General features: G+C 34.7%; 1 protein-coding gene across 1 annotated transcript; it reads left to right on the top strand.

Annotated features, from left to right (window-relative positions):
• Window positions 1-21615: 21615 nt before the first annotated feature.
• On the top strand, window positions 21616-24306 carry LOC132636494 (uncharacterized). Its single transcript, XM_060353390.1, has 3 exons — window positions 21616-21817; window positions 23523-23728; window positions 23831-24306. Exons 1-3 carry the CDS (start codon window positions 21728-21730, stop codon window positions 24093-24095), a joined length of 561 nt encoding a protein of 186 aa, XP_060209373.1. The 5' UTR covers window positions 21616-21727; the 3' UTR covers window positions 24096-24306.
• The last annotated feature ends 311 nt before the right edge of the window (window positions 24307-24617 follow it).

Below are 24617 nucleotides of genomic sequence, written 5' to 3'. Positions count from 1 at the left end.
AAATCGTTAAGACCGGTCACTTCCCAAGGTTCCACAGCACTTCCAAACACTTGCACTAGTGGCTGGAAGTTTGAAGTTTGCATAAACACATTTGCCCAGAAATTCACAAAGAAATTAAACAACGGATGGAGAAACTATTCATTTTTTGATGTTGTCTATCTCACAAATAAGACATAGGAGTATATAGGAGGTGTAGAAATGGGGAGTTACAATGGGTTGAATAATGATTCAACAATTACAAAAAATGGATGAATGACCCATTATGTGAAATAAATCACACTTAGGGTGTGTTCGGTATGGAGGAAAACATTTTTCGAAAAATGTTTTCCCATTTTTTCATGTTCGTTTGGTCAAAAAAATTGGAAAACATTTTCTTTAGGAAAAACAGTTACTCAAAATGGGGAAAATGACTTCCCTAATAAACGTATGGAAAACAAGTCCACAAGTGCATTCCACCAACCACCCAACCCACTCCCTGCCCCTCCCCTCCCCTCCCAAAAAAAAAAAAAATTGTTTTGAAAAAAGTTTTGATTTTTTTTTTTTGGGTTTTTTGCACCACCCACCCCCCAACTACCAAACCCCAACCACTTCCACAACCATGCACCACCCCACCCCCCAACCACTCCTGCAACCCATGCACCACTCCCCCCACGCTGCACCCTACCCCCACCCTGCAACCCCGCGCTCCCAAACGAACATGAGAAAATAAGTAAGAAATTCACTTATTTTCCCCTACCCAAACGAACATGAGAAAAGAAGTAGAAATTCACTTATTTTTCAGGAATACATTACTTATTTTTCAGGAATACATTTTCTAGGAAAATATTTTCCTCCATACCGAACACACCCTTAATCTCAAGGATTAAATAATTTCAACAATATCTTCATTCTATCCTCAATATTACTGATCAAAGTTATTGTCATTTAAAGGAAAAGGACAGACATAGAGAACCAAGGGAGAATATTTTATGGTTGATATGAATGTCAGAAAAATGTTTTGTTTAGAGTGTTTTTGATACGAAAGAAACTAATTTTTCATGAAAAATGTGCTTTCTTAAATAATATTTTCTTTGAAAGTAAGTGATTTTTTTCCTAGTGTTTCATAAGTAAATAAAAAAAATAAAGAGTTTAACTAACACAACTAATGGTATAAGCTCTTTCTTACCCTGTCGGGTAATTTTAAAGCCTATTACAGGTAAACTCTCAAGTATTTTAATGTTTCACTAGTTAAGTATATAAGGTAAATAATGGTAGAAGGTAATTTGGACTCTACAGTCTGCCTTATTATGCGCTTGTTTACCAAAAATAAAAAGAATTCCCGTTTTCTTGGTTTTAGCCATTCCTCTTAAACATATTTTGTTTCTTCAACATCATTGAAGCGATGAACAACATGTATACACCATTGAACTAATCCAAAGCTATGTTACATGTGAAAACTCCTTTTATATTTGAGATTTTTCTTTTCCAGATTTTAGAGATGGAGAAGTAATAAAAGTATCAACATGATTCTTGATTTTGATAACTAGGCCAAAAAAATTATTTCATCTCACTTTTGAAATTGATGGTCAGAAGTTTAATATGATCAACTCGATAGCCGTTAAAATTATATCAAAACTTCAAGGCAAGTGTGAGCCCCACACTTTTCTAACCCAAAAAAAAAAAAAAATTGACATCAAACTAACCCATTGAAAAAAAAAAAAAAAGAACCAAACTAGGCTTCACGCACAGATTATGTGCGTGAAAGGGGTATTTTATTTTTCTTTTATTAAGCTATCAAAAATCACATTTTTTTTCATACTTTGAGCAAAGATTAGTTATGTTTCAAAACTCCGAAATATCAATATTTTATATAGAACTTGATATATTTTTTTGCGTACAATAACGTCGGCTCATTACATCAAATATACCTAAACGTTTGGATCGTCGTTTTAGGGGTTGTAGAGTGCCCCGAAGTAAGTTTTGTTTGCTTGGAAACTTTGTTCTTTGGAAATCAAACTCAAAATTAAGCTTTTTTCAGTACTTTGACCGAAGATTAGTCAAGTTTCAAAACACCGGAATATAAATATTTTATATAGAACTTCATATTTTTTTGGCGTAAAATAATGTCGGCTCATTACATCAATTATACATATATGTTTGGATCGTCGTTTTAGGGGTTGTAAAGTGCCTCGAAGTAAGTTTGGAAACTTATTATCTCTAAGGTTTTTTTTTCATACTTTGACCGAAGATTAGTCACGTTTCAAAACGTTGGAATATAAATATTTTATATAGAACTTAATATTTTTTAGCGTACAATAATATCGGCTCATTACATCAAGTATACATATGCCTCTTCACTCACGTAAATAAAAAATAAGGACTGGAGCATAGGTTGAAAACTAGTTGTAAATTGTTGAAACTTTAAATGGTCATAACTTTGTGCTCGGATGTCCGATTTACGCGATTGTTTTTTAATTTGGGGTATTTTTTCGAGATCTATGCGAACAAGCAGCCGCAAGGCGGTTTGGCCAAGCCGATTTTCTAAAAAACACCCGTTATCCCATTCAATTTGAATTTTCCCCCAAATTTGTGCAAAAATTTCATTCTTCTCTAGTAAAAATCTAATGATAAAAAATCTATTTCGAGATGCTAATGCCGTGGTAATGATGTTTTGAATGTCAATTTCGAGGTTCGAAATTCAATTTATGGAAACAAGTTAGATAACATTAGTGAACAATATAAAAAATAAAAAGTGTCTATTTTGTAACATTCACCAATTTAGCTTGGTGGTTTAGCCTCTCTTTTTTACTCACTTCTTTTTTATGCCAACAACATCGGATCAAACCTTGGTAGGAGCATTGAATGAGATATATTATACGTTGGTTGAACCTCTCGTATTGAATGAATTATTTTTGAACATAATATTTTTATTTCAAAACACTTAAATCAAAATCCTATAAAATATGACATTTAGATCTAAAGATGACAAGTTTCCAAGCAAACAAAACTTACTTCGGGGCACTCTACAACCCCCTAAAATGACGATCCAAATGTTTAGGTATACTTGATGTAATGAGCCGACGTTATTGTACGCAAAAAAATATATTAAGTTCTATATAAAATATTGATATTTTGGGATTTTGAAACATAACTAATCTTTGCCCAAAGTATGAAAAAAAAATGTGATTTTTGATAGCTTAAAAAAAGAAAAATAAAATAAAATACCCCTTTCACGCACATAATCTGTGCGTGAAAGGACCAAACTTAAAAAGTTACAGTTTGGCCCTTTCACGCACAGATTCTGTGCGTGAAGCCTAGTTTGATTTTTTTTTTTTTTAATGGGTTTGTTTGGTTCAAAAAAAAAAAAATTAGTTAGAAAAGTGCGGGTCCAGGCAAGTATGGGTCAAATTTCATCATATAAGTGATACAGTTTTCTTCAAATTGAAAAAGATTAAATTACAATTTCTCAATGCAAAACTTCTGATTTTCTTAATTGCCATCAAAATTGCATCAAAAGTTCTAAAATTCTTACACTAAGCTTCTAGAGTTTAAAAATAACTTGAATCTGTTATGAACTTAGGGGGCCGGGGTAGAGAGGACTAGGATGGAGGAGGTCGAAGAATTAGAATGGAAGAGAGAGAGAGAGTAAGGGAGGGAGCAATTAATGAGGCTTGTTAAGAAAATAAAAAGAGAAATTGAATATTAACTAGGATGGTAGCTGACTATCACCAGTTAATAGTACCTGACCGCGTAAAATATAACTTACACTGTCCGTGTATATTAAGTTAAAACTAAAAAAATATTGCCCCAAGAACATTCATATGCAAGCTCTAAATACATTAAGGGTTCGATCGTAAAAGTTAGGTCAGATATTTTGAAATAATTTCCTTTTCCATTTTCAAATTTATCCTTCAATTTTTTGAGAATGACGTTGAAGAATTTCCGTGTACAAAATGGATACTGATGGAATCAAATTACAAACAAAAAAAATAAATAAGTTGGTTGAAAAAAAAAAGGATAAAAATTATGAAATGGAGAGAGTATCAAATTCGAGGTAGATGAATGAGGCTATCAGCTAAGTTACTCCTCCGTTCAGTTTTACTTGTCGATTATACTACAAATAAATGTCCAATTTTACTTGTCCATTTTAAAAAATCAAGAAATAATTTATCACTTTTTTCCTATTTTACCTTGAGTATTAATAAGTCAAAATTTTCAATTCCTTTTTCAACACTTTGAAATTATACTAGTCAAACTTGGCTTAATATGAAAATTTTGGCTCCAAAACTAACTTTTTATGGGAATATATGAATTCTTGGAACCCATTACTTAATTAGTTGGTTGCACATTTTTTTTTTTGTAAGCTATAATTGATTTCAATAATTAGTAATTAGCAATAATTAGGGGTAATATGGCAAACTTTCCATTCTATTTTTGGCTTAGACGTGTCAAGTCAATATGTGACAAGTAAAACTGGACGGAGGGAGTAGACAGTAGCATTAAGTACTAGCTATTGGATTTTTTTTTAAATAAATTATTTGGTATTCAAAATTCTCTAACTTGAATTCAAGTTTATAGTGGATTTTAATTATTTTAATGATGAAAATGATTTTATAATTTTACTAATATAAATAATTAAATGTGTCACAAAACTGTCCTCCGGTCACAAGTGGTGCTCTCATAGATTATAACAAAATTGATATTTTCAATTTCCGTGCAACTTCAGTTCATTGAGGGGGTGACATTAAATATGAAAGCATGACGGTCGAGGATTAGGGTTCTCTCTCCGGTTCAAATTAAGTGTCTACTTAATCTCTTTCACACCTTTAAGAAAACATTAACTCCTATAAGAAAACACTAACTCCTAGAAAGAAAAAAAAAAGTAGTTTGATTAAACTACTCTTAATTGATAAGACTCTTGCTTATTTATTGCCTTGAGTAAATAGTGACAAATCTGAAAAATAAAGTTAATTCCTTCTTGATTATGTAAGTGGACAGTTATTTTGAATCAAAATAATAAGAATATGTGAACACTTATTATAAACCGAAGGGAGTAGAAGATTGGTAGAAAATCGAGTGATTTCTTTCTTTTTGGTGAGGGGCATGGGTCTAGTTTAAAATAATTTAGCTACTCTCTCTTCCACTTACCAATATTAATATTACTATTCAACCACTGCCTTTTTCCTTCCGAGGCCCCACCGTCTTAGGGATTGTAAGGATAATGTCACGTCGGAGTTTAAGCGAAAGTCAGTTTGTATATATTTGTTGATTATTAGGAATCGACTTAAAAAAGTTGTGTAATTGTTATAACATTAGGAGTTCTTAGCGATGACAACTTTGGAGTCTTACTCTCTAAGAAACTCATGTATATATTTATGATGTATTCACGTAATGTACAACAAGAGTTAAGAAGTATTTTTCACATGGTATCAGAGCTTATCCTTCAAGAGATTGGATGCTTCACCAACTCTCTTCCCGTTGTTTGGTGTGATAATCATAGTGCCACCTACTTAAATGCAAATCCCATTTTTTATTCCCGAACGAAACATAGAAAAATCGATTTTCATTTTGTCTGTGACAAGGTTCGTGCGAAGTCCTTATCAGTCATGTGAGTTCCCATGATCAAGTGGCTGATACTCTTACCAAGCCTTTGTCCAAGGTCTGATTGCTAGATTTGAAGCGTAAGTTAACAGTTGTTCCACTCCCTACTCAACTTGAGGGTATGTGTAAGGATTATGTCACATAAGAGTTTTAGTGAAAGTCGGTCTGTATACATTCGTTGATTGTTAGGAATCGACTTTAAAAAATTATCTAATTGTTGTTGACACCCAATTTTGTCCCTCTCCTATTTAATTTACCCGGGGTTTCTAAATTTACTGACGAGCTAAATACTTTATTTTCACTACTATTATTTTCGCTACTTTTATCTTTTAACATTATAAGCACTACTTTATCACAAATCATTTTCGGGTTTGGACTCGTTAAATTAATTACAAGACAACACTTTGCGAAATATTTATTTTTTACATATGAATTATTTATCATATTTACATAATATATATATTATACCAGTTATTAAATTAGAAGCCCAAAAATAATTAAATAGCGGAGGAAGGATCAACAATTTTCAGCCAAATTAATGGCCCATTAATACAAATACAATATTATCCCCTACCCAAATAAACAACCCACATTTTAATACCCAACCCACATTTATATCAGCCCATATTTAAATTAATAGACCGGCCCAAACGAATTATTGGCCAGCCCATTATCCGACCCGGTCCAGCCCATCCATTTTCCCCTCCCCTTTTAACCCTAATCCCTATTTTCCGCCTCCTTCTTTTCTCTTCTTTTTCTTTCCCTTTCCCCGCCTCCTCTCTCTTGCTCTTCAGCTCCCCCCTTTTCCTTTCCTCTTTCCGCCGCTCCTCTCCCACTCACCACTGTCCCCCACTTCGCTCTGTTCCCCACTCTCTCTATCATACGCTCCTCTTTTTTTTTTTTTAAACCAAACGAAGTCCTATAAATTGGGGGGCGAATTGTTCTGTTAAAGGGAGGAGGATTGAAGAGGATTTTCGGTATTTTGGAGGATTTATCAAGATTCTTGAAAGGGGTTTTCTTAGAGTTTTTTTTTTCGGGGATATACAAATTTCCTATCCACAGATCTTAAGCTTCATATCTACTCAAGTTATGATTTTCTTTTAAAATTGGAAGAACTTGCTGTTAAAATACAAGATTTGGGGATTGAAATCTTCATCGATAAGATAGCCTCGTTCTGAAAGATAGCCACATATCGTTCTATTTTTTTTACTTTCCAATCTGAAGCCTTGATTACTTTAATTGGTTTCGATTTCGTCGTGTTCGGGTTTATTCCTAACGAGAGAGTAGATTTGACGCCGTCGACGACCAGTTCACTGCACCAACAAAAGGTAATATCTGAGATCATTGCATTTTAGTTCCTGAAAATATGTAATAGTGATGCATATTTAACTTGTTCGAAGCCTGGGAATGGAATCTTGTTTCATCAAGTTTAAATTTGTTTGGTTCTTCGTTTGTTTAGTCAGTTGCTTATGGAAAAAACAATATCATGTTTAAGTTCATTTCAGAGTTATTTTTCATGTAACCATGATATTCAAATTTAATTAATAATTTGTTCGTGTTTAGTCTATGACAGTTCATACATGTTTGATTGTTATGTTGGTCTAAAATTAGCTAATTTGGCCACCTGTTTATATAGGCAAGCTTACTTATGTTGTCATGTTGCTAGGTAATAGAGGTGTCAGCGTAGCTCACATTTAGTTCAGTTATGTGTTTTCACTCATTTTTTTCTCTGCTCATTTGTTGGTTAATGGTAGTTAGCATGATCTTTTGTTTGGTGGTTGATATATAGATCACTAATGTGCCAAGCTTGGCCAGTTTCAATGCTTAAGGGTTGTTGAACACTGCCATTAGTTAAATGAATTGACAATCTGCCTATATCATGTATGGGTTTGGTTTGTAATTTATCTTGTCTCATTTGATTCTGTAGTCATTTAGCCTTATGTGTGCTTGGAGGACTAGTCATGTAGACTTAAAAGCTCGTTCGTATATTTTGTGTAAAGTATGAGTTAGCTTTGGTTTAGCAGTCCTCCGTTCTCTTCTGTCTTATAGCAGTTTATATTTTTGTGCGTTTTAGTGTTCCATTCGTTCAACTTGGTTTTGCTACATTTGTGTTGCCTGTCTGATAGTTGCCATATAGTCTGGTATGAACTGTCATCCCCGTGTTTAATTTGGTTTTGGTCACGATTATGACAGTGCATATTTCTAGTTACTGATTCAGATTTCCCCTGGATGGTTGGTTTGGTAGTTCAACGTCTTGAAATATGATACTTGCGCAATATTATTGTGCAGACTTGAGATGATGGGTATTCTATCTTTTTAAACGATTAATTAGTCCATCATGCTTAGTCTTAAGATTACACCGCTTGTGTTTTTTCCATGCTACCATGCCTAGTCCAAAATTTGCATTGTTTTTGAATGAAATTTAGACACTTTGTTGATTTCCATATGCTAATGTAAAACGTTGATGTACTCTGTTTGAGCTGGGAAAAGAGTTTTCGCACTACAAGCGATTTCCATTTGGCTCGGTCTATGCATAGACATTATAGTGTACTTAGTATAATCTTTTACTTTCCTGTTTTCTCATTAAATCTTATTAGATATTTCGAGGGTCTCTCTTTAATGACTTCATCTCGTCCATTTATTTTTCATATCCAAATCGGCTTCTTATTCTAATCTTTTCTTTTCTTTGTTTGCATGAACACCGGAGCCGAAGAGTCACTTTGGGACTCAACGATACCGCCATTATAAGGAGCCTATACGCCCCTGCTATTCCTTGACTTCGCATTGTTTGAACAGCGAATTATACGAGACATGCGGTCCTTCTATCTAAGCCGGATATGGCTATGGGTACATTCATTTTACTTGTTTTCACTTTAATTATGTTGGAATGACTTTTATCTTGAATTATATGTTTTCCGTTAGAAGAGACTAACGATATAAAAAACATAGGGGTTGCCATGTTATTCGTTACCATTCCTTAGTAAAACAGTCCGTGTGAGAGATGCAGAGTTGATAAAATAGCAATAACAACAATAGCTACAAACACTTATGAAAAGTGGACAAATATCAAGGAGCCCAAGCTTTGATGGGATAGGAATAAAAGGATGCAGAAGTTTTTTTTTTTTTTTAAAAAATAGGTACTGTAACGTTAAGGAACAAAAGAAACTAGAAATTAAACAAAGGTTCAAGCTCAATTAGTCTTTTTGAAGAAGAAATCAACGTGGGTATTTATCTGTGAGGGATTAGAAGGATTAGCATACCCAACGAAGAAAGAAGTTTATCCACAAGGAGTTAAAACCTCACAATACATTTTAGTCCTTGCCTTTCACTTTTAAAAACATTAATTTTCATTCGTCTTAGTTTAAATCGATTACCTTATAGGTTAATACAATTTTTTTTTACAACTTACACTTAGCCTAATTAAATTTGAGTCCGGTCGGTTAACCATTGTTAATGGGTCTTAAAGGGTGCCTAATACCTTCCCTTTAGACTAATTGATCCCTTACCTAGAATCTTAAGTTTCGCAGACCTTAAACAGGGTTAACTTTAGAACATAACTTTAATAAACTTTAGGTGTCCTAATTCACCATAAAATAATTAGGTGGCGACTCCTTAAAAACAACAAAACAGGAATCTCCAATATGTCGTACTTCTAAATCAACCCGGTTAAAATGGGGTATGACAGCTTGGCGACTCTGCTGGGGATGTAGAAAGGTTCTAACCATAACAGACTTAGTTTAAATAGGCTTTGTGTGCTTATTTGAAATCACTTTATTTATTTATTAACTATTTTTTACATGCTATTAATTGTTTGTTTGATATAAACTCTTTGTTCGATATAAACTGTCATTCCGTTCATATTTGTCCACTCCTGGAAAATTCACACAATTCACACACTTAAAACGGCTTCGCGGTTCGCGCCCGTGCACTACTAAATTACCCCTTTAGTTGGATTGATCTTGTGAATTTAGTCGATCGGCGGTGCAGTCGACGGCCACGGACTTTCGACTCCCAAGTTGTTCGCTTGGGGGAACCTTTGGTCATAGGAAACCAACTCTTAGTCAGCCTAAGATAGAGCTAAACCAACACCCTTTATTAAGCGCATACATTTCATGACCTAGGAGGTTTAATACCCTTGGTGTATTAAATTCATTAGATGACTTTACCCAAACGTCCAAGTGGGTTCATGACCCCGAGTGACACTAATCATACTTTATGTGCATGTTTGAAGGATAACTGTGCCTAAATATTGACTATTTGCTCTAATTAATTTAACTTTAGGAAGGAGGGAATGACTAACGTTTCTATGACAGATATGGATTTGCATTGGAGTACAACAAACGACGAAGATCAAGGACATCACAAATGGGGCTAGGAGTTAGACATAGAAAATTGTATTTACTTTACTTAGACATAAGAAACACTCCATGTTGTATTCATTTGACATGTAAAAAATATTACACTGCTTTTGTACTTTATTTTGCGGAAATAGAATTTGTTTAATTAATCAAAGCAATGGGATGACGTATTATGACACACTTTACCCTTCAAACAAACGTTAGGCCTACCTCTGGCACAACGAGGTCACATGCATATTAGGACGCGTTATTATTGTTTGATATAATCGTTTACATTTGTTTGACAACTTGTTTGACTTTATTTGATGAATTATTTGCTACATGACTTGACTCTATGTGATCATGACTTTACCTAGATATGTTGTGAGACTGACACCATTTACACTATTGTGTTTCTTTTTATTTTTATTCCCAACAAAAGTTGATTCGTGTTGACACCGAGACACCAATCATCCGGGGTGCCGAACCAGGAGAAACTTTGAAGAACTGGACTTGTACTCCGTCCCTGACTCGCCAGGAGTCTTGGTAGACTGAACATGTGGTGAACTTTTATTTTTAAAGGCTTGAATCATGCTCAAAACTTTTGTTTGCTTTGCTTCATCTTTTGGAGGCTTAATCGTGAAAACTATGAATGCATTTCTAATTTTCCTTAATCATCTATTATTGTTATTTTCTACTATAATTATCAAATCTGCCAACTCTACGATTATGACATGAAATGTGCGAATAAGACAACATACATCCCGAGAGAGTAACAAAGAAACTCGAGGACAAGACGAGATTCCACTCAAAAGAAATGAAATAGCCGATAGGTGATAACATAAGCCTGAAAGCTAGCTCAAAGGACGACATTAGGTAAGACAACCTAGTTTGCAACCTTTCCTTTAACAACCATGTACGAACTACGCTGACCTGATTCCCATGGGGGATACGTAGGCAGCCTACATAGGGTTCGGTTGCTTTACAACAAAAATCCAAAAAAAAAAAAAAACTTATGCAGTACGAACTACGCTGACCTGATTCCCACGGGGGATACGTAGGCAGCCTACATAGGGTTCGGTTGCTTTACAACAAAAATTCAAAAAAAAAAAAATATCTTATGCAGTACGAACTACGCTGACCTGATTCCCATGGGGGATACGTAGGCAGCCTACATAGGGTTCGGTTGCTTTACAACAAAAATCTAAAATATCTTATGCATTACGAACTACGCTGACCTGATTTCCGTGGCGGGATACGTAGGCAGCCCATATAGGGTTCGGTTGCATTATAACATAAAATCAGAAATCCTTATGTAAGGAGAATTACACATGACTTGATTCCTTTGGCGGGATTCGTAGACTTTCAACATACGGGTTAGTCATATTTAGGTAGAAAACCAACAAACCTTTTACCATTTACACTCCCATGGCGGGATACGTAGGCAATTCACATCGGGTTCGGTCCCTTTTATTAGAAAACTTTAGACCATTTTATGTATTTACGAACTACGTTCTGACCTGATTCCCTGGAAGGATACGTAGGCAACCTATATAAGGTTCGGTCACACCACAACATAAATTTAACATACCCTTCTGAACCCAAAACTGGGGCATATTTTGAAAATATATAGGCAAAAGAACGGTTGGACATCGACAAGATTGAGGCTACCAGATAGGAAGTATTATAGACCAATTACTTTAGAAGTGTCACAATCTGAAGTTGGCAGAAATATTTTACAACTTACATACATATATTTACACATATATATTTCCTTATGTACATATACTTACAGATATATCTTTCCTTATATATACACTTACATATACACTTTTTAAATGAAACACTTTCTTTCAATCATTTTCACTACTGTTCATCTACCGAGGTTTGAACGGAGGTCACAAGATCCAAACAAATAAGACGAATGGAGCAGCCAACAACGTCAAGCTTCGAGTCAACACGAATCAACTTCCCCCTCCCAAACTAAGAATTTTTCTTTGAGTGCAGGGACTTAAAATCGCGAGATCAACAGTCAAGTCTATCAATCAGGGCCATTGTGGCCTCGCCTCAAAAGCCATACGGCTTTACTTCCAACCTTATCTTTTAATTTATTTTTTATCAAAATAATTTTATAACTTTATACACCTGTTTTTGTAGGTTGACGAGATTGAAGGCGAATTAAATCAGGATTACGTGTCCTAAATTTGGCCTGTCACGATACCATCAACATCATGAGCCAGACGGCTATTCCACCACTTTACTCCATACTTTATCAATTATTTTATCATATACTTTACCAGCTTTAACCATTTTACTCAGAACTTTGCAGGAATCATTGTTAAGTTTCCAAAGACAGCTGAAGGCATCTCCCAAGACCGCTGGAGGCATCAATATCACACCCCGAGGATAACTATACATTTTAGGCTCGTCCGGCTTTAATAGGACATCATTTTTTCAAAAGCATCGCATTGCATATGCACTACTGATTTTAAATGCCCGACAAAGGGACAACATCATTGTTCACAAACGCACAGCATTTAGGCTCGTCCGCCTTTAATAGGACACTCTAGGATTGTCCGCCTTTAATAGGACACTTTAGGCTCGTCCGCCTTTAATAGGACACTTTAGGCTCGTCCGCCTTTAATAGGATATCATTTCTTTAAATGCCTCACACGGCAAATGCATCATGTCCTCGAAAACAACCGGAGACATGCTTGGGTTCGTCCACCCTAAAATAGGACACTTTAGGCTCGTCCGCCTTTAATAGGATATAATTTCTTTAAATGCCTCACACGGCATATGCATCATGTCCTCGAAAACAACCGGAGACATACTTGGGTTCGTCCACCCTAAAATAGGACATATCGGGTTCTTCCACCCTAAAATAGGATACTTGGGTTCGTCCACCCTAAAATAGGACATATCGGGTTCTTCCACCCTAAAATAGGATACATTGGGTTCGTCCACCCTAAAATAGGACATATTGGGTTCTTCCACCCTAAAATAGGATATCGGGTTCTTCCACCCTAAAATAGGATACTTGGGTTCGTCCACCCTAAAATAGGACATATTGGGTCATTCTACCCTAAAATAAGAATTCACATATTTATCTTGAATTTTACAGGATTGGCGTCGAGTCTCTGAAGACAACCTGGGGCATCATTCGGCTATACAGTCTCACATGCATAAGCCAGACGGCTACACTATGACATTACCCTCTACTTTATCATTTATTTTACCCATTTTGACAACTTTATCCTGAACTTTACAGGAATTATCATCAAGTCCCCGAAAACAACCGGAGACATAGCATCAAGTCCCCGAAAACAACCGAAGACGTAGCATCAAGTCCCCGAAGACAACCGGAGACATAGCATCAAGTCCCCGAAAACAACCGGAGACGTAGCATCAAGTCCCCGAAAACAACCGGAGACATATCATTAAGCCTCCGAAGACAACCGGAGACATATCATCAAGTCCCCGAAGACAACCGGAGACATAGCATCAAGTCCCCGAAAACAACCGGAGACATAGCATCAAGTCCCCGAAGACAACCGGAGACATCTCATCAAGTCCCCGAAGACAACCGGAGACATCGCATGGCTACACGGCCTCACCTGCATGAAGCCAAACGGCTATACACTTATTTTACTCCTTACTTCATTCCTTTATTTCATCATCTACTTTACCACTTTAATGAATTTACCTTAAAATTCGCAGATATCAGTTATCATCGAGTCCCGGAAGACAGCCGGGGAGACCTTATCACTATCATCTGCAAATGCAACTAGAGATATTATCACATCCTCAGCATACACATCACGCATTCATTCAAGTCTCTGAAGACAACCAGAGAGAACATTGGCCACACGGCTTCATTTTTCATATCCCCAATCATATTTACTATCATTTACACTCTTTATAGTTTTACATTTTTTAACTTTATTACTAATTTTGACATGAATTTCAGTTTTGGCAGAAAATACAACCTGCAGGGACACAACACAACGTGGAACTTTATCTTACGCAGTGAACTGGGGCAAATTTGCTAAAGAGGAATACCAAACTCACAAGCAAAGGTCACGAATCTACTCTCGAACTCAATTCCGCCTATGTCCACAAACACGTGATACGTGGGTTAAAATTCTCTTTCACATCCTCCGCTAAAACTCTACTAAATCTACTCTTTTCACAATCTCATATTCCTTTCTATTCCCCCAGTGTCTCCATAACTCAACACTGGGGCATCTTCGAAGAATTTATATCGTGCCTAGTAGAGTCCTACTTAAAGGTGTTTGCGCGCCACATTTATAATTAGGAGGCTATAAGCATGTGTTCCATTCTTGAACGTTCTCGTCACCTGTCTACAACCCCCGCAAGATTATGAATCCACAAAAACTTTCGAACTACACATGACCTGATTCTCGTGCAGCCCGAGATATGAAGGCAACTCGAAACTAAGATTCAACCATAATTTTCCATGATTCCTTAGGTCCTCATAATTTTTTACATCCATTTCCCTAAACCGTACTTTCTTACAAACTCATATTCGTCGGTCCAAACAAAATTGGCTACTACGTCAACTTCTTCGCCCGAAGATTCTTACATCATCTCCAGTCGAAGAGGGGCATCTGTTGACACCCAATTTTGTCCCTCTCCTATTTAATTTACCCGGGGTTTCTAAATTTACTGACGAGCTAAATACTTTATTTTCACCACTATTATTTTCGCTACTTTTATCTTTTAACATTATAAGCACTACTTTATCACAACTCATTTTCGGGTTTGGACTCGTTAAATAAATTACAAGACAACACTTTGCGAAATATTTATTTTTTACATATGAATTATTTATCATATTTACATAATATATATATTATACCAGTTATTAAATTAGAATCCCAAAAATAATTAAATAGCGGAGGAAGGATCAACAATTTTCAGCCAAATTAATGGCCCATTAATACAAATACAATATTATCCCCTACCCAAATAAACAACCCACATTTATATCAGCCCATATTTAAATTAATAGACCGGCCCAAACGAATTATTGACCAACCCATTATCCGACCCGGTCCAGCCCATCCATTTTCCCCTCCCCTTTTAACCCTAATCCCTATTTTCCGCTTCCTTCTTTTCTCTTCTGTTTCTTTCCCTTTCCCCGCCTCCTCTCTCTTGCTCTTCAGCTCCCCCCTTTTCCTTTCCTCTTTCCGCCGCTCCTCTCCCACTCACCACTGTCCCCCACTTCGCTCTGTTCCCCACTCTCTCTATCATACGCTCATCTTTTTTTTTTAAACCAAACAAAGTCCTATAAATTGGGGGGCGAATTGTTCTGTTAAAGGGAGGAGGATTGAAGAGGATTTTCGGTATTTTGGAGGATTTATCAAGATTCTTGAAAGGGGTTTTCTTAGAGTTTTTTTTTTCGGGGATATACAAATTTCCTATCCACAGATCTTAAGCTTCATTTCTACTCAAGTTATGATTTTCTTTTAAAATTGGAAGAACTTGCTGTTAAAATACAAGATTTGGGGATTGAAATCTTCATCGATAAGATAGCCTCGTTCTAAAAGATAGCCACATATCGTTCTATTTTTTTTACTTTCCAATCTGAAGCCTTGATTACTTTAATTGGTTTCGATTTCGTCGTGTTCGGGTTTATTCGTAACGAGAGAGTAGATTTGACGCCGTCGACGACCAGTTCACTGCACCAACAAAAGGTAATATCTGAGATCATTGCATTTTAGTTCCTGAAAATATGTAATAGTGATGCATATTTAACTTGTTCGAAGCCTTGGATTGGAATCTTGTTTCATCAAGTTTAAATTTGTTTGGTTCTTCGTTTGTTTAGTCAGTTGCTTATGGCAAAAAAAATATCATGTTTAAGTTCATTTCAGAGTTATTTTTCATGTAACCATGATATTCAAATTTAATTAATAATTTGTTCGTGTTTAGTCTATGACAGTTCATACATGTTTGATTGTTATGTTGGTCTAAAATTAGCTAATTTGGCCACCTGTTTATATAGGCAAGCTTACTTATGTTGTCATGTTGCTAGGTAATAGAGGTGTCAGCGTAGCTCACATTTAGTTCAGTTATGTGTTTTCACTCATTTTTTTCTCTGCTCATTTGTTGGTTAATGGTAGTTAGCATGATCTTTTGTTTGGTGGTTGATATATAGATCACTAATGTGCCAAGCTTGGCCAGTTTCAATGCTTAAGGGTTGTTGAACACTGCCATTAGTTAAATGAATTGACAATCTGCCTATATCATGTATGGGTTTGGTTTGTAATTTATCTTGTCTCATTTGATTCTGTAGTCATTTAGCCTTATGTGTGCTTGGAGGACTAGTCATGTAGACTTAAAAGCTCGTTCGTATATTTTGTGTAAAGTATGAGTTAGCTTTGGTTTAGCAGTCCTCCGTTCTCTTCTGTCTTATAGCAGTTTATATTTTTGTGCGTTTTAGTGTTCCATTCGTTCAACTTGGTTTTGCTACATTTGTGTTGCCTGTCTGATAGTTGCCATATAGTCTGGTATGAACTGCCATCCCTGTGTTTAATTTGGTTTTGGTCACGATTATGACAGTGCATATTTCTAGTTACTGATTTAGATTTCCCCTGGATGGTTGGTTTGGTAGTTCAACGTCTTGAAATATGATACTTGCGCAATATTATTGTGCAGACTTGAGATGATGGGTATTCTATCTTTTTAAACGATTAATTAGTCCATCATGCTTAGTCTTAAGATTACACCGCTTGTGTTTTTTCCATGCTACCATGCCTAGTCCAAAATTTGCATTGTTTTTGAATGAAATTTAGACACTTTGTTGATTTCCATATGCTACTGTAAAACGTTGATGTACTCTGTTTGAGCTGGGAAAAGAGTTCTCGCACTACAAGCGATTTCCATTTGGCTCGGTCTATGCATAGACATTATAGTGTACTTAGTATAATCTTTTACTTTCCTGTTTTCTCATTAAATCTTATTAGATATTTCGAGGGTCTCTCTTTAATGACTTCATCTCGTCCATTTATTTTTCATATCCAAATCGGCTTCTTATTCTAATCTTTTCTTTTCTTTGTTTGCATGAACACCGGAGCCGAAGAGTCACTTTGGGACTCAACGATACCGCCATTATAAGGAGCCTATACGCCCCTGCTATTCCTTGACTTCGCATTGTTTGAACAACGAATTATACGAGACATGCGGTCCTTCTATCTAAGCCGGATATGGCTATGGGTCATCACATTCATTTTACTTGTTTTCACTTTAATTATGTTGGAATGACTTTTATCTTGAATTATATGTTTTCCGTTAGAAGAGACTAACGATATAAAGAACATAGGGGTTGCCATGTTATTCGTTACCATTCCTTAGTAAAACAGTCCATGTGAGAGATGCAAAGTTGATAAAATAGCAATAACAACAATAGCTACAAACACTTATGAAAAGTGGACAAATATCAAGGAGCCCAAGCTTTGATGGGATAGGAATAAAAGGATGCAGAAGTTTTTTTTTTTTAAAAAAAAAAATAGGTACTGTAACGTTAAGGAACAAAAGAAACTAGAAATTAAACAAAGGTTCAAGCTCAATTAGTCGTTTTGAAGAAGAAATCAACGTGGGTATTTATCTGTGAGGGATTAGAAGGATTAGCATACCCAACGAAGAAAGAAGTTTATCCACAAGGAGTTAAAACCTCACAATACATTTTAGTCCTTGCCTTTCACTTTTAAAAACATTAATTTTCACTCGTCTTAGTTTAAATAGATTACCTTATAGGTTAATACAATTTTTTTTTACAACTTACACTTAGCCTAATTAAATTTGAGTCCGGTCGGTTAACCATTGTTAATGGGTCTTAAAGGGTGCCTAATACCTTCCCTTTAGACTAATTGAACCCTTACCTAGAATCTTAAGTTTCGCAGACCTTAAACAGGGTTAACTTTAGAACATAACTTTAATAAACTTTAGGTGTCCTAATTCACCATAAAATAATTAGGTGGCGACTCCTTAAAAACAACAAAACAGGAATCTCCAATATGTCGTACTTCTAAATCAACCCGGTTAAAATGGGGTATGACAATTGTTATCACATTAGGAGTCCTCGGCAAGTGACAACTTTGAAGTCTTATTCTCCAAGAAACTCATGTATATATTTATGATGTATTCACGTAATGTACAACAAAAGTTGAGAAGTGCTTTTCATAACTTTGGCTGCATTGCAGCATCCGGTTAACAATGAAGATCTGATAGAATTTGTTCTTGTGGGACTTGGACCTTCCTATTATCCTTTTACCAGGTCACTTGAATCACGTCAAGAGGAAATTACTCTTGATGTATTTTATGGATTGTTGTTGAAATAAGCACGACAATTAAAATGGATGAAACCCTTATTGTCGTTGCACTTACAACACGGTATACTCAAAGTTCTTATTCTACCACCCATGGACGTGGTAGAGGTCGAGGAGGTCTTGTGGGTGCTCCTCCAATCAAAGATTTATCCAATTGTCTCAAAATCGTGGGTTTCAGAACTCTGCTCATGCCAATTCTGCTCCATCTCAAGCTTTAAATATGTCTAGAATCATTTGCCATAATTGTGAAGGTAAAGGTCATATTGCACGTGTGTGTCCATCTCCTAGGATTAACGATGGCAACAAAGTTTCTGGACCACCTGTTTCCAATTTAGCAAAAACTCCATCTCTATAAAATTGGCTAATGGACAGTGGCATGATAACGTCCAAATCCACTCCTTAAAGAGAAAGTGTACACGGCCGTCGCAATATAATTTACCCAACTATGAGGCGGGGTCAAATTCACAGGGAACAATATAAAGGCGATTTAAACAAATAAGGAATTATCACTTTCTACGCTAATCCAAACACTTTTTCTTCAATAGTTGGGTTTTTGATTTAATAACTAACTAAGATAAAACTAACTAGAAAGCAAGTAAAATGATCAGTGGCCACAAGCATGAATACAAGGGAATTTACTCTCAAGTAACGATCCAATGTATTTCACGATTTCACAACTAAGAGCGGATTTATGTTAATAGATAATGATTTCTAAAACCTCATCGAAAGTCTTTCAACCAAATCAATGAATTTCACTCTAAGTTTTTTCAAGCCTTAGAGTGTGATATTAAGCACAATCAATTTAACCTCAAGTTAACTTTCCTATCTATAGCTCACGCTATTAGATGAGATTTAATGACCCAAATACTTGCTATCTAACTCTTTTCTTAACTTTCACTTTTTTTTTCAAGCAAAGTAAAAGTACTTAGGCACAAGTAATGTTTGCAACCATTAAGACACATTAAAGCATGAAGTGTTAATAGAAAAACATTGACCCACTTCATTAGAAATAAAAATCATTCAATACATAAGCATAACAACAGATTTAATCCAATTTTGCAAATGAATATTTCCATAAACAAGATTGTGATGGAATAAAATTCTACACACTTAGATCTACAATACAAAGCAACAAATTGAAGAAAGGGTTAAGAAATTTTTCATTGAAGTGCTCCAATTTTCTCCTCCAATGGTGTGGTTGATGAACCCTAACTTCCAACTCTTGTAAAAATGGCCAAAGATGAAAACTGATGTCTTCAAGTCTTGCCTTTGTAGTACCCCATTTTTCCAAGTCAAAATATGACAAAATAAACCCCACAGTTTCAGTTTTGCAAATCTGTCCCGTTTTTGCAGTTTTAGCGACTTTTTCGTTTTCTTCAATTTGATCTCTTTTTGACTTGTTTTTCACTTGGTTTCTTCCAAAGCTCTTCTCAATCATATAAACCTATAAAATGGAAGTAAACGACATTAAATGCACTATTTTCTCAATCAAAACATAACAACAATCTAAGATTAAATAAGAAATAAGTTGGTAAAATACTAATTTATCATGGCACCACACATCATCTTACATCTGATCTTGCTAACTTGGGTATTCATTCTGAATACCAAGGCCCTGAGGAAGTTACGATGGGTGATGTTTCCAAATTTCCTATTTCCAATGTTGGTAATAGTTCGGTGGTTATATATGATTCAATCTTGATGATATCCTACATGTTCCAACTACAACTCAAAATTTATTGTTTATTAGTTCCTTTGCAACTCTAACCAAGTTTCACTTGAATTCTCTCCTAACCATTTTTCGATTAAGGACTCCTAATGTGAAATTAATTACACAACTTCTTTAAATCGATTCGTAACAATAAGCGAATATATACAAACCGACTCTCACTCAAACTCCTACCAGACATTATCCTTACCGGGATCAAACCTGGTATATTTTTGTTGCATAAACAATTTTCAGTTCACAAAATGGAATATTGGAAAAGATGAAACGGTGGACACCACCACATCATATATGTCATTTGAAACGGAAACTAGCTAACATCCTCTTTTTATATTCTATGCATCTTATTCTGTTCTTCTCCTGTCGTTATCTTCATAATGACACTTCGACTAACACACCAACCGTTAGATCAAACTGGTGTCACGTTAGAACTTTGCAATGTGTCAATAATTTTTATTTAACAAGCAAATAAGTTTTTTATTCTATTTTTCAGACTAACAAATTACGCTTACTAATTACTATACAATACTATCTTAGTTCCTACTAGTATAAAAAGGTTATACTCCTTCTTTTCTAAAATAAGTATCGTTTTAGCTCATTTCACATTATTTAAAAAATTAATAAATATAATGTATATTTTATTAAATTAATCTTATTTAATGAAAATAAATTATTTTTTCCCACTTGAATATTATGCAGCTTATCAATCATTTTTGCCATTCTTCACATATTCCAACAATACCAAATTGAATAAATAATCGAATATTGATAAAAATCCTTATAGTGTGAATGACATTGTATCTTCAATAATTGTTGTAATTCTAATATTTTAATTATTAAATGTTTCTTTGAGAATTGAACACTAGTAAGAAGAAGAAGTTCTTCAATAGTACTCAATCCGGTCCAAAATAGTTGAGGAAAAATGTTATGCAATTTTCCTTTTTAATTTTAATTATCATCCTCCTTTTTATTCTTTTCTTACGAGTACTTTTACCATGTCGAATAGAATTTGAGGCTATAAGGGGGTTAACATCCCTAATGATGTGTGATTAAGGTTTACCCTTTTTTTTTTTTTTTTGCATATTCAATAGAATATGAAAATTTTAACTGGAGAATTTTGTAATTGCATTTACAAGTGATTTGGTATGTAAATATTTTTTGGAACGTCAATACATAGAACTGTCCTATACCTTTTTAGAAATTGTTAAGCCTTTTAGAAAATTATAATAAGTAGAAAATATAACTTCAAGTAGTACTTTAATTAATTTTTAATATTATTTTTATTTTATATAATATTATCTATGGATATAGCGTATCCAACTTGCCAAAAATGACTCAAATATACATTTTGTTTGTCATTGTTGTCCATACATACATAGTACTAGCAGAAAAATAGAAAATTCAATCATTTGTCATACTCAATTCGTATTTAATTAACTCCCTAAACCTTTTTTTTTTTCTAAAAAAGTTGAAAGAAAATGAGAAGAATTTTACGGTAGTTACAGAAAGTTGAGACGTCGTTACATTTGTTGGTGTGTTCCTTCACTTTTAATTCTCTCGAATAATACTTTTCATCTTTATTACTTACTCTTCTTCTTCATTACTCAAAGGCTTTTATTACATGTATATAGACAGACAGTGAAACTGAAACAACATAATATAACAGAGAGAAACATAGAAATCTTCGTGTGTTTTATTTTTCTGGGAATAAAATTCTTTCAATTTGATTCTCTATGGCTTCGAAGTTGTTAATGATCACTGTCTTCGTTTTGGATTTAATTGCTTTTGCTTTGGCTGTTGCTGCAGAGCAGAGAAGGAGCACTGTATGTACCTATTTCCTCTGTTATTTTCATTTTCACATGCTCACTCTTTGTATGTTTTAGATCCATTATAGATTACATATGTTACTTGCGTTTTGGTTTTGATCTGTTCAATTCTTGAATATTTAATTTTGTTAGAAAGCAATTGCTTTGAGAAAGATTTTCTCCAAGGCTTTTCTCTCTAAATTTAGCCATCTGTTGGCCCAAAGTACGTAATTAATATAATATTATCTTAGATGTTAAAAAATGGGGTATAAGCGAAACCAAAAATTTTAGTTTAAGGATTCTAAATCAATTTTTTTTTTTTTTTGTCTAAGTTATGAATAGATTATTTGTACAAATAAATGAGTTTGAGTCAAAAGTACGGAAATTTTGCCGAACTTATAGTTAGTACTGTGGCTCCGCTAGTGCAAAAGTGGAGTTAGGATATTTAATTTATGAGTTCGGAACTTGCCATTGAATCCATTACACATTTTAGTTATTTGATTTAAAATTAAATATTTATACATAACTAATGAATTTTCTAATACATGATCTAAGGAAAAGCTTATTAGCTAGGTTTGTCCAAATCGTACATGATGCTGTAGCTCCGCTCCTGTCTTTTGCTACATAAACATCTATTTGATTACCGATACCCAGGGGTAGGTTCCCACTGCCAGAAAATTATAATTTAAGTGAGCCTTCAATATGATGATTTTCAGGAGTAGGCAGGACACATGTTCTTAGCATTTATTTGATTTGTGATATTTGAAAGTCATACCATATTTCTTTAATTATGATTTTCTAAAGACATGCTTTTAATAGTTTTGACTTTATATCTATATATATATATATATATATATATATATATATATATATATATATAACTCCCAAATATATAAAGTTTCTTTAAAAAGTTGAGCAATTAAATGTCCAAACACAAAAAGTTGACTACCTGTGAACTAATAGAGGGAGCATATTTTGTTTCTGTTTCTATGGAAGAAGCAAATTACTAAAATTTCAAAAGTGAAAGAATCCACTACTTTGCTGGAGAATAACATAAGAGACACTATTGATCATGGTTCTATGTATCTTAATTGATCTCGACAAATTTTCAGTTCCTGGAAAGAGGGCCCTTTCTGCGGAATATAGATACTTTAAATTTACAATTTTCCATGTCCAACTGGTGCAAAAAATCTGTTATTAATGTGGAGATTGGTACAAAGGCAGGTTCATTATCCACTGAGTTTCAAAGCTGGAAAACAGAAACAATAGGTCTTTTAGTTTCTCAAAGATATGTTATATACAATTGTCGTATAGCTCAACTAATCGGGGACTACGTTGTAGTAGTTGTTGTACAATTTTCTATGGCTATTCAAACTTCAATTTTAGGTGCAGGTTTGCCTTCTAATTATGTTTCCCTCGGCTAAAGTGCCCTACTTTATTACACACATCGCCAATTGATAAGCATAGTTGCTGCATTGGATAGTCACAATATGTAGGTGGAACATGAGAGAAGGATTTTTGTTAATGTCTTGTGCTTGCTTAGGTTTTTGAAGTATGAAGATCTCTTGATTGCTGAACCAGTTTTGCGCGCTTTTTTGTTGGCTTTTCTCCAATATATGAATTTTATGATCAACAAGTATTTCAGACTCTTTGAATTAGATTCAAGTTTTACTAGTATATATGTGTTTCACTTTGATCTAAAAAGTCTTTGTTTCATTGATAGGCCACAATAAAAACAGATAATGAGCAGGTTTATAGCTATTGTGTCTATGACTCCGACATTTCAACTGGATTTGGCGTTGGTGCCTTCTTATTTCTCATGGTCAGTCAAATCCTTATAATGGTGGCAAGCCGTTGCTTCTGTTGTGGAAATGCTTTGAGCCCCGGTAGTTCAAGGGGTTGTGCTGTTCTTTTATTTATCATATGCTGGTAACTATAAGCTAACACACATATATATTACTATACTACAAAAAACTTGTCAGACTCGAAGTTTAGGCAACATGGTAATTAAGCTATCGACTTTTGTTTCAGGGTTACATTTTTCATTGCTGAGGTGTGCTTGTTGGCCGGTTCTGTTACTAACGCGTACCACACCAAATATAGATCGTCACTCTTGTTTAATGATAAGCCTCTATCTTGTGAGACCGTGAGAAAGGGAGTTTTTGCAGCTGGTGCGGCTTTCATTTTCTTCACCAGCATAATCTCCAAGTTCTACTATGTGTCTTACTCCAAGGCCAAGGGTAGCCCTGGACCATATGGTGGAGAAGCCGGTGTGGGGATGACAGCCTACAAATGAGGGTGATCATTCATGCCATGAATTTCTGTATGAATACAAACTTTTCCATTTCCTAGTTGCACTTGACTCCATGTTTTAGAAATCTGGGTTTTGTTGGAAGGAGTTTCTACTACCATAGTGTTCCAAAGATTTTGATTCTTTTATGTTGCTGCAACAAAAGTTTTCAGTATGTATTATATTAACGCACATTATATGAACTTTTTGTCTCCTATCATTTGCAAGGACAACTTAGTAAAATTAGTGATCTAAAACTAATTTTTAATCAGAGGTAAATATTATAGAGTTAAGAGTCAAAAACACATTTCAAGTACCACTTTTTTTTTTTTTTCATACCTGAACTAACAAGGTGTAAGTGTATGATTTCCATAGTGTAGAGGGTATAAGTGTTTACTTTTAAAATACATCAAAAGTGAGACATATTATAGGGGTGTTTTGTATAATTAAGCCTTAAGTTATTAACATAAAAGCCTAATATATCAACCCAAACAAATAAAACACACGAGCCATACCGGATTGTCATTA

The sequence above is a fragment of the Lycium barbarum genome, chromosome 4 (assembly GCF_019175385.1).
Source record: "Lycium barbarum isolate Lr01 chromosome 4, ASM1917538v2, whole genome shotgun sequence".
Lineage (NCBI taxonomy): Eukaryota > Viridiplantae > Streptophyta > Magnoliopsida > Solanales > Solanaceae > Lycium > Lycium barbarum.
This window is presented reverse-complemented; position numbering and strand designations above follow the sequence as displayed.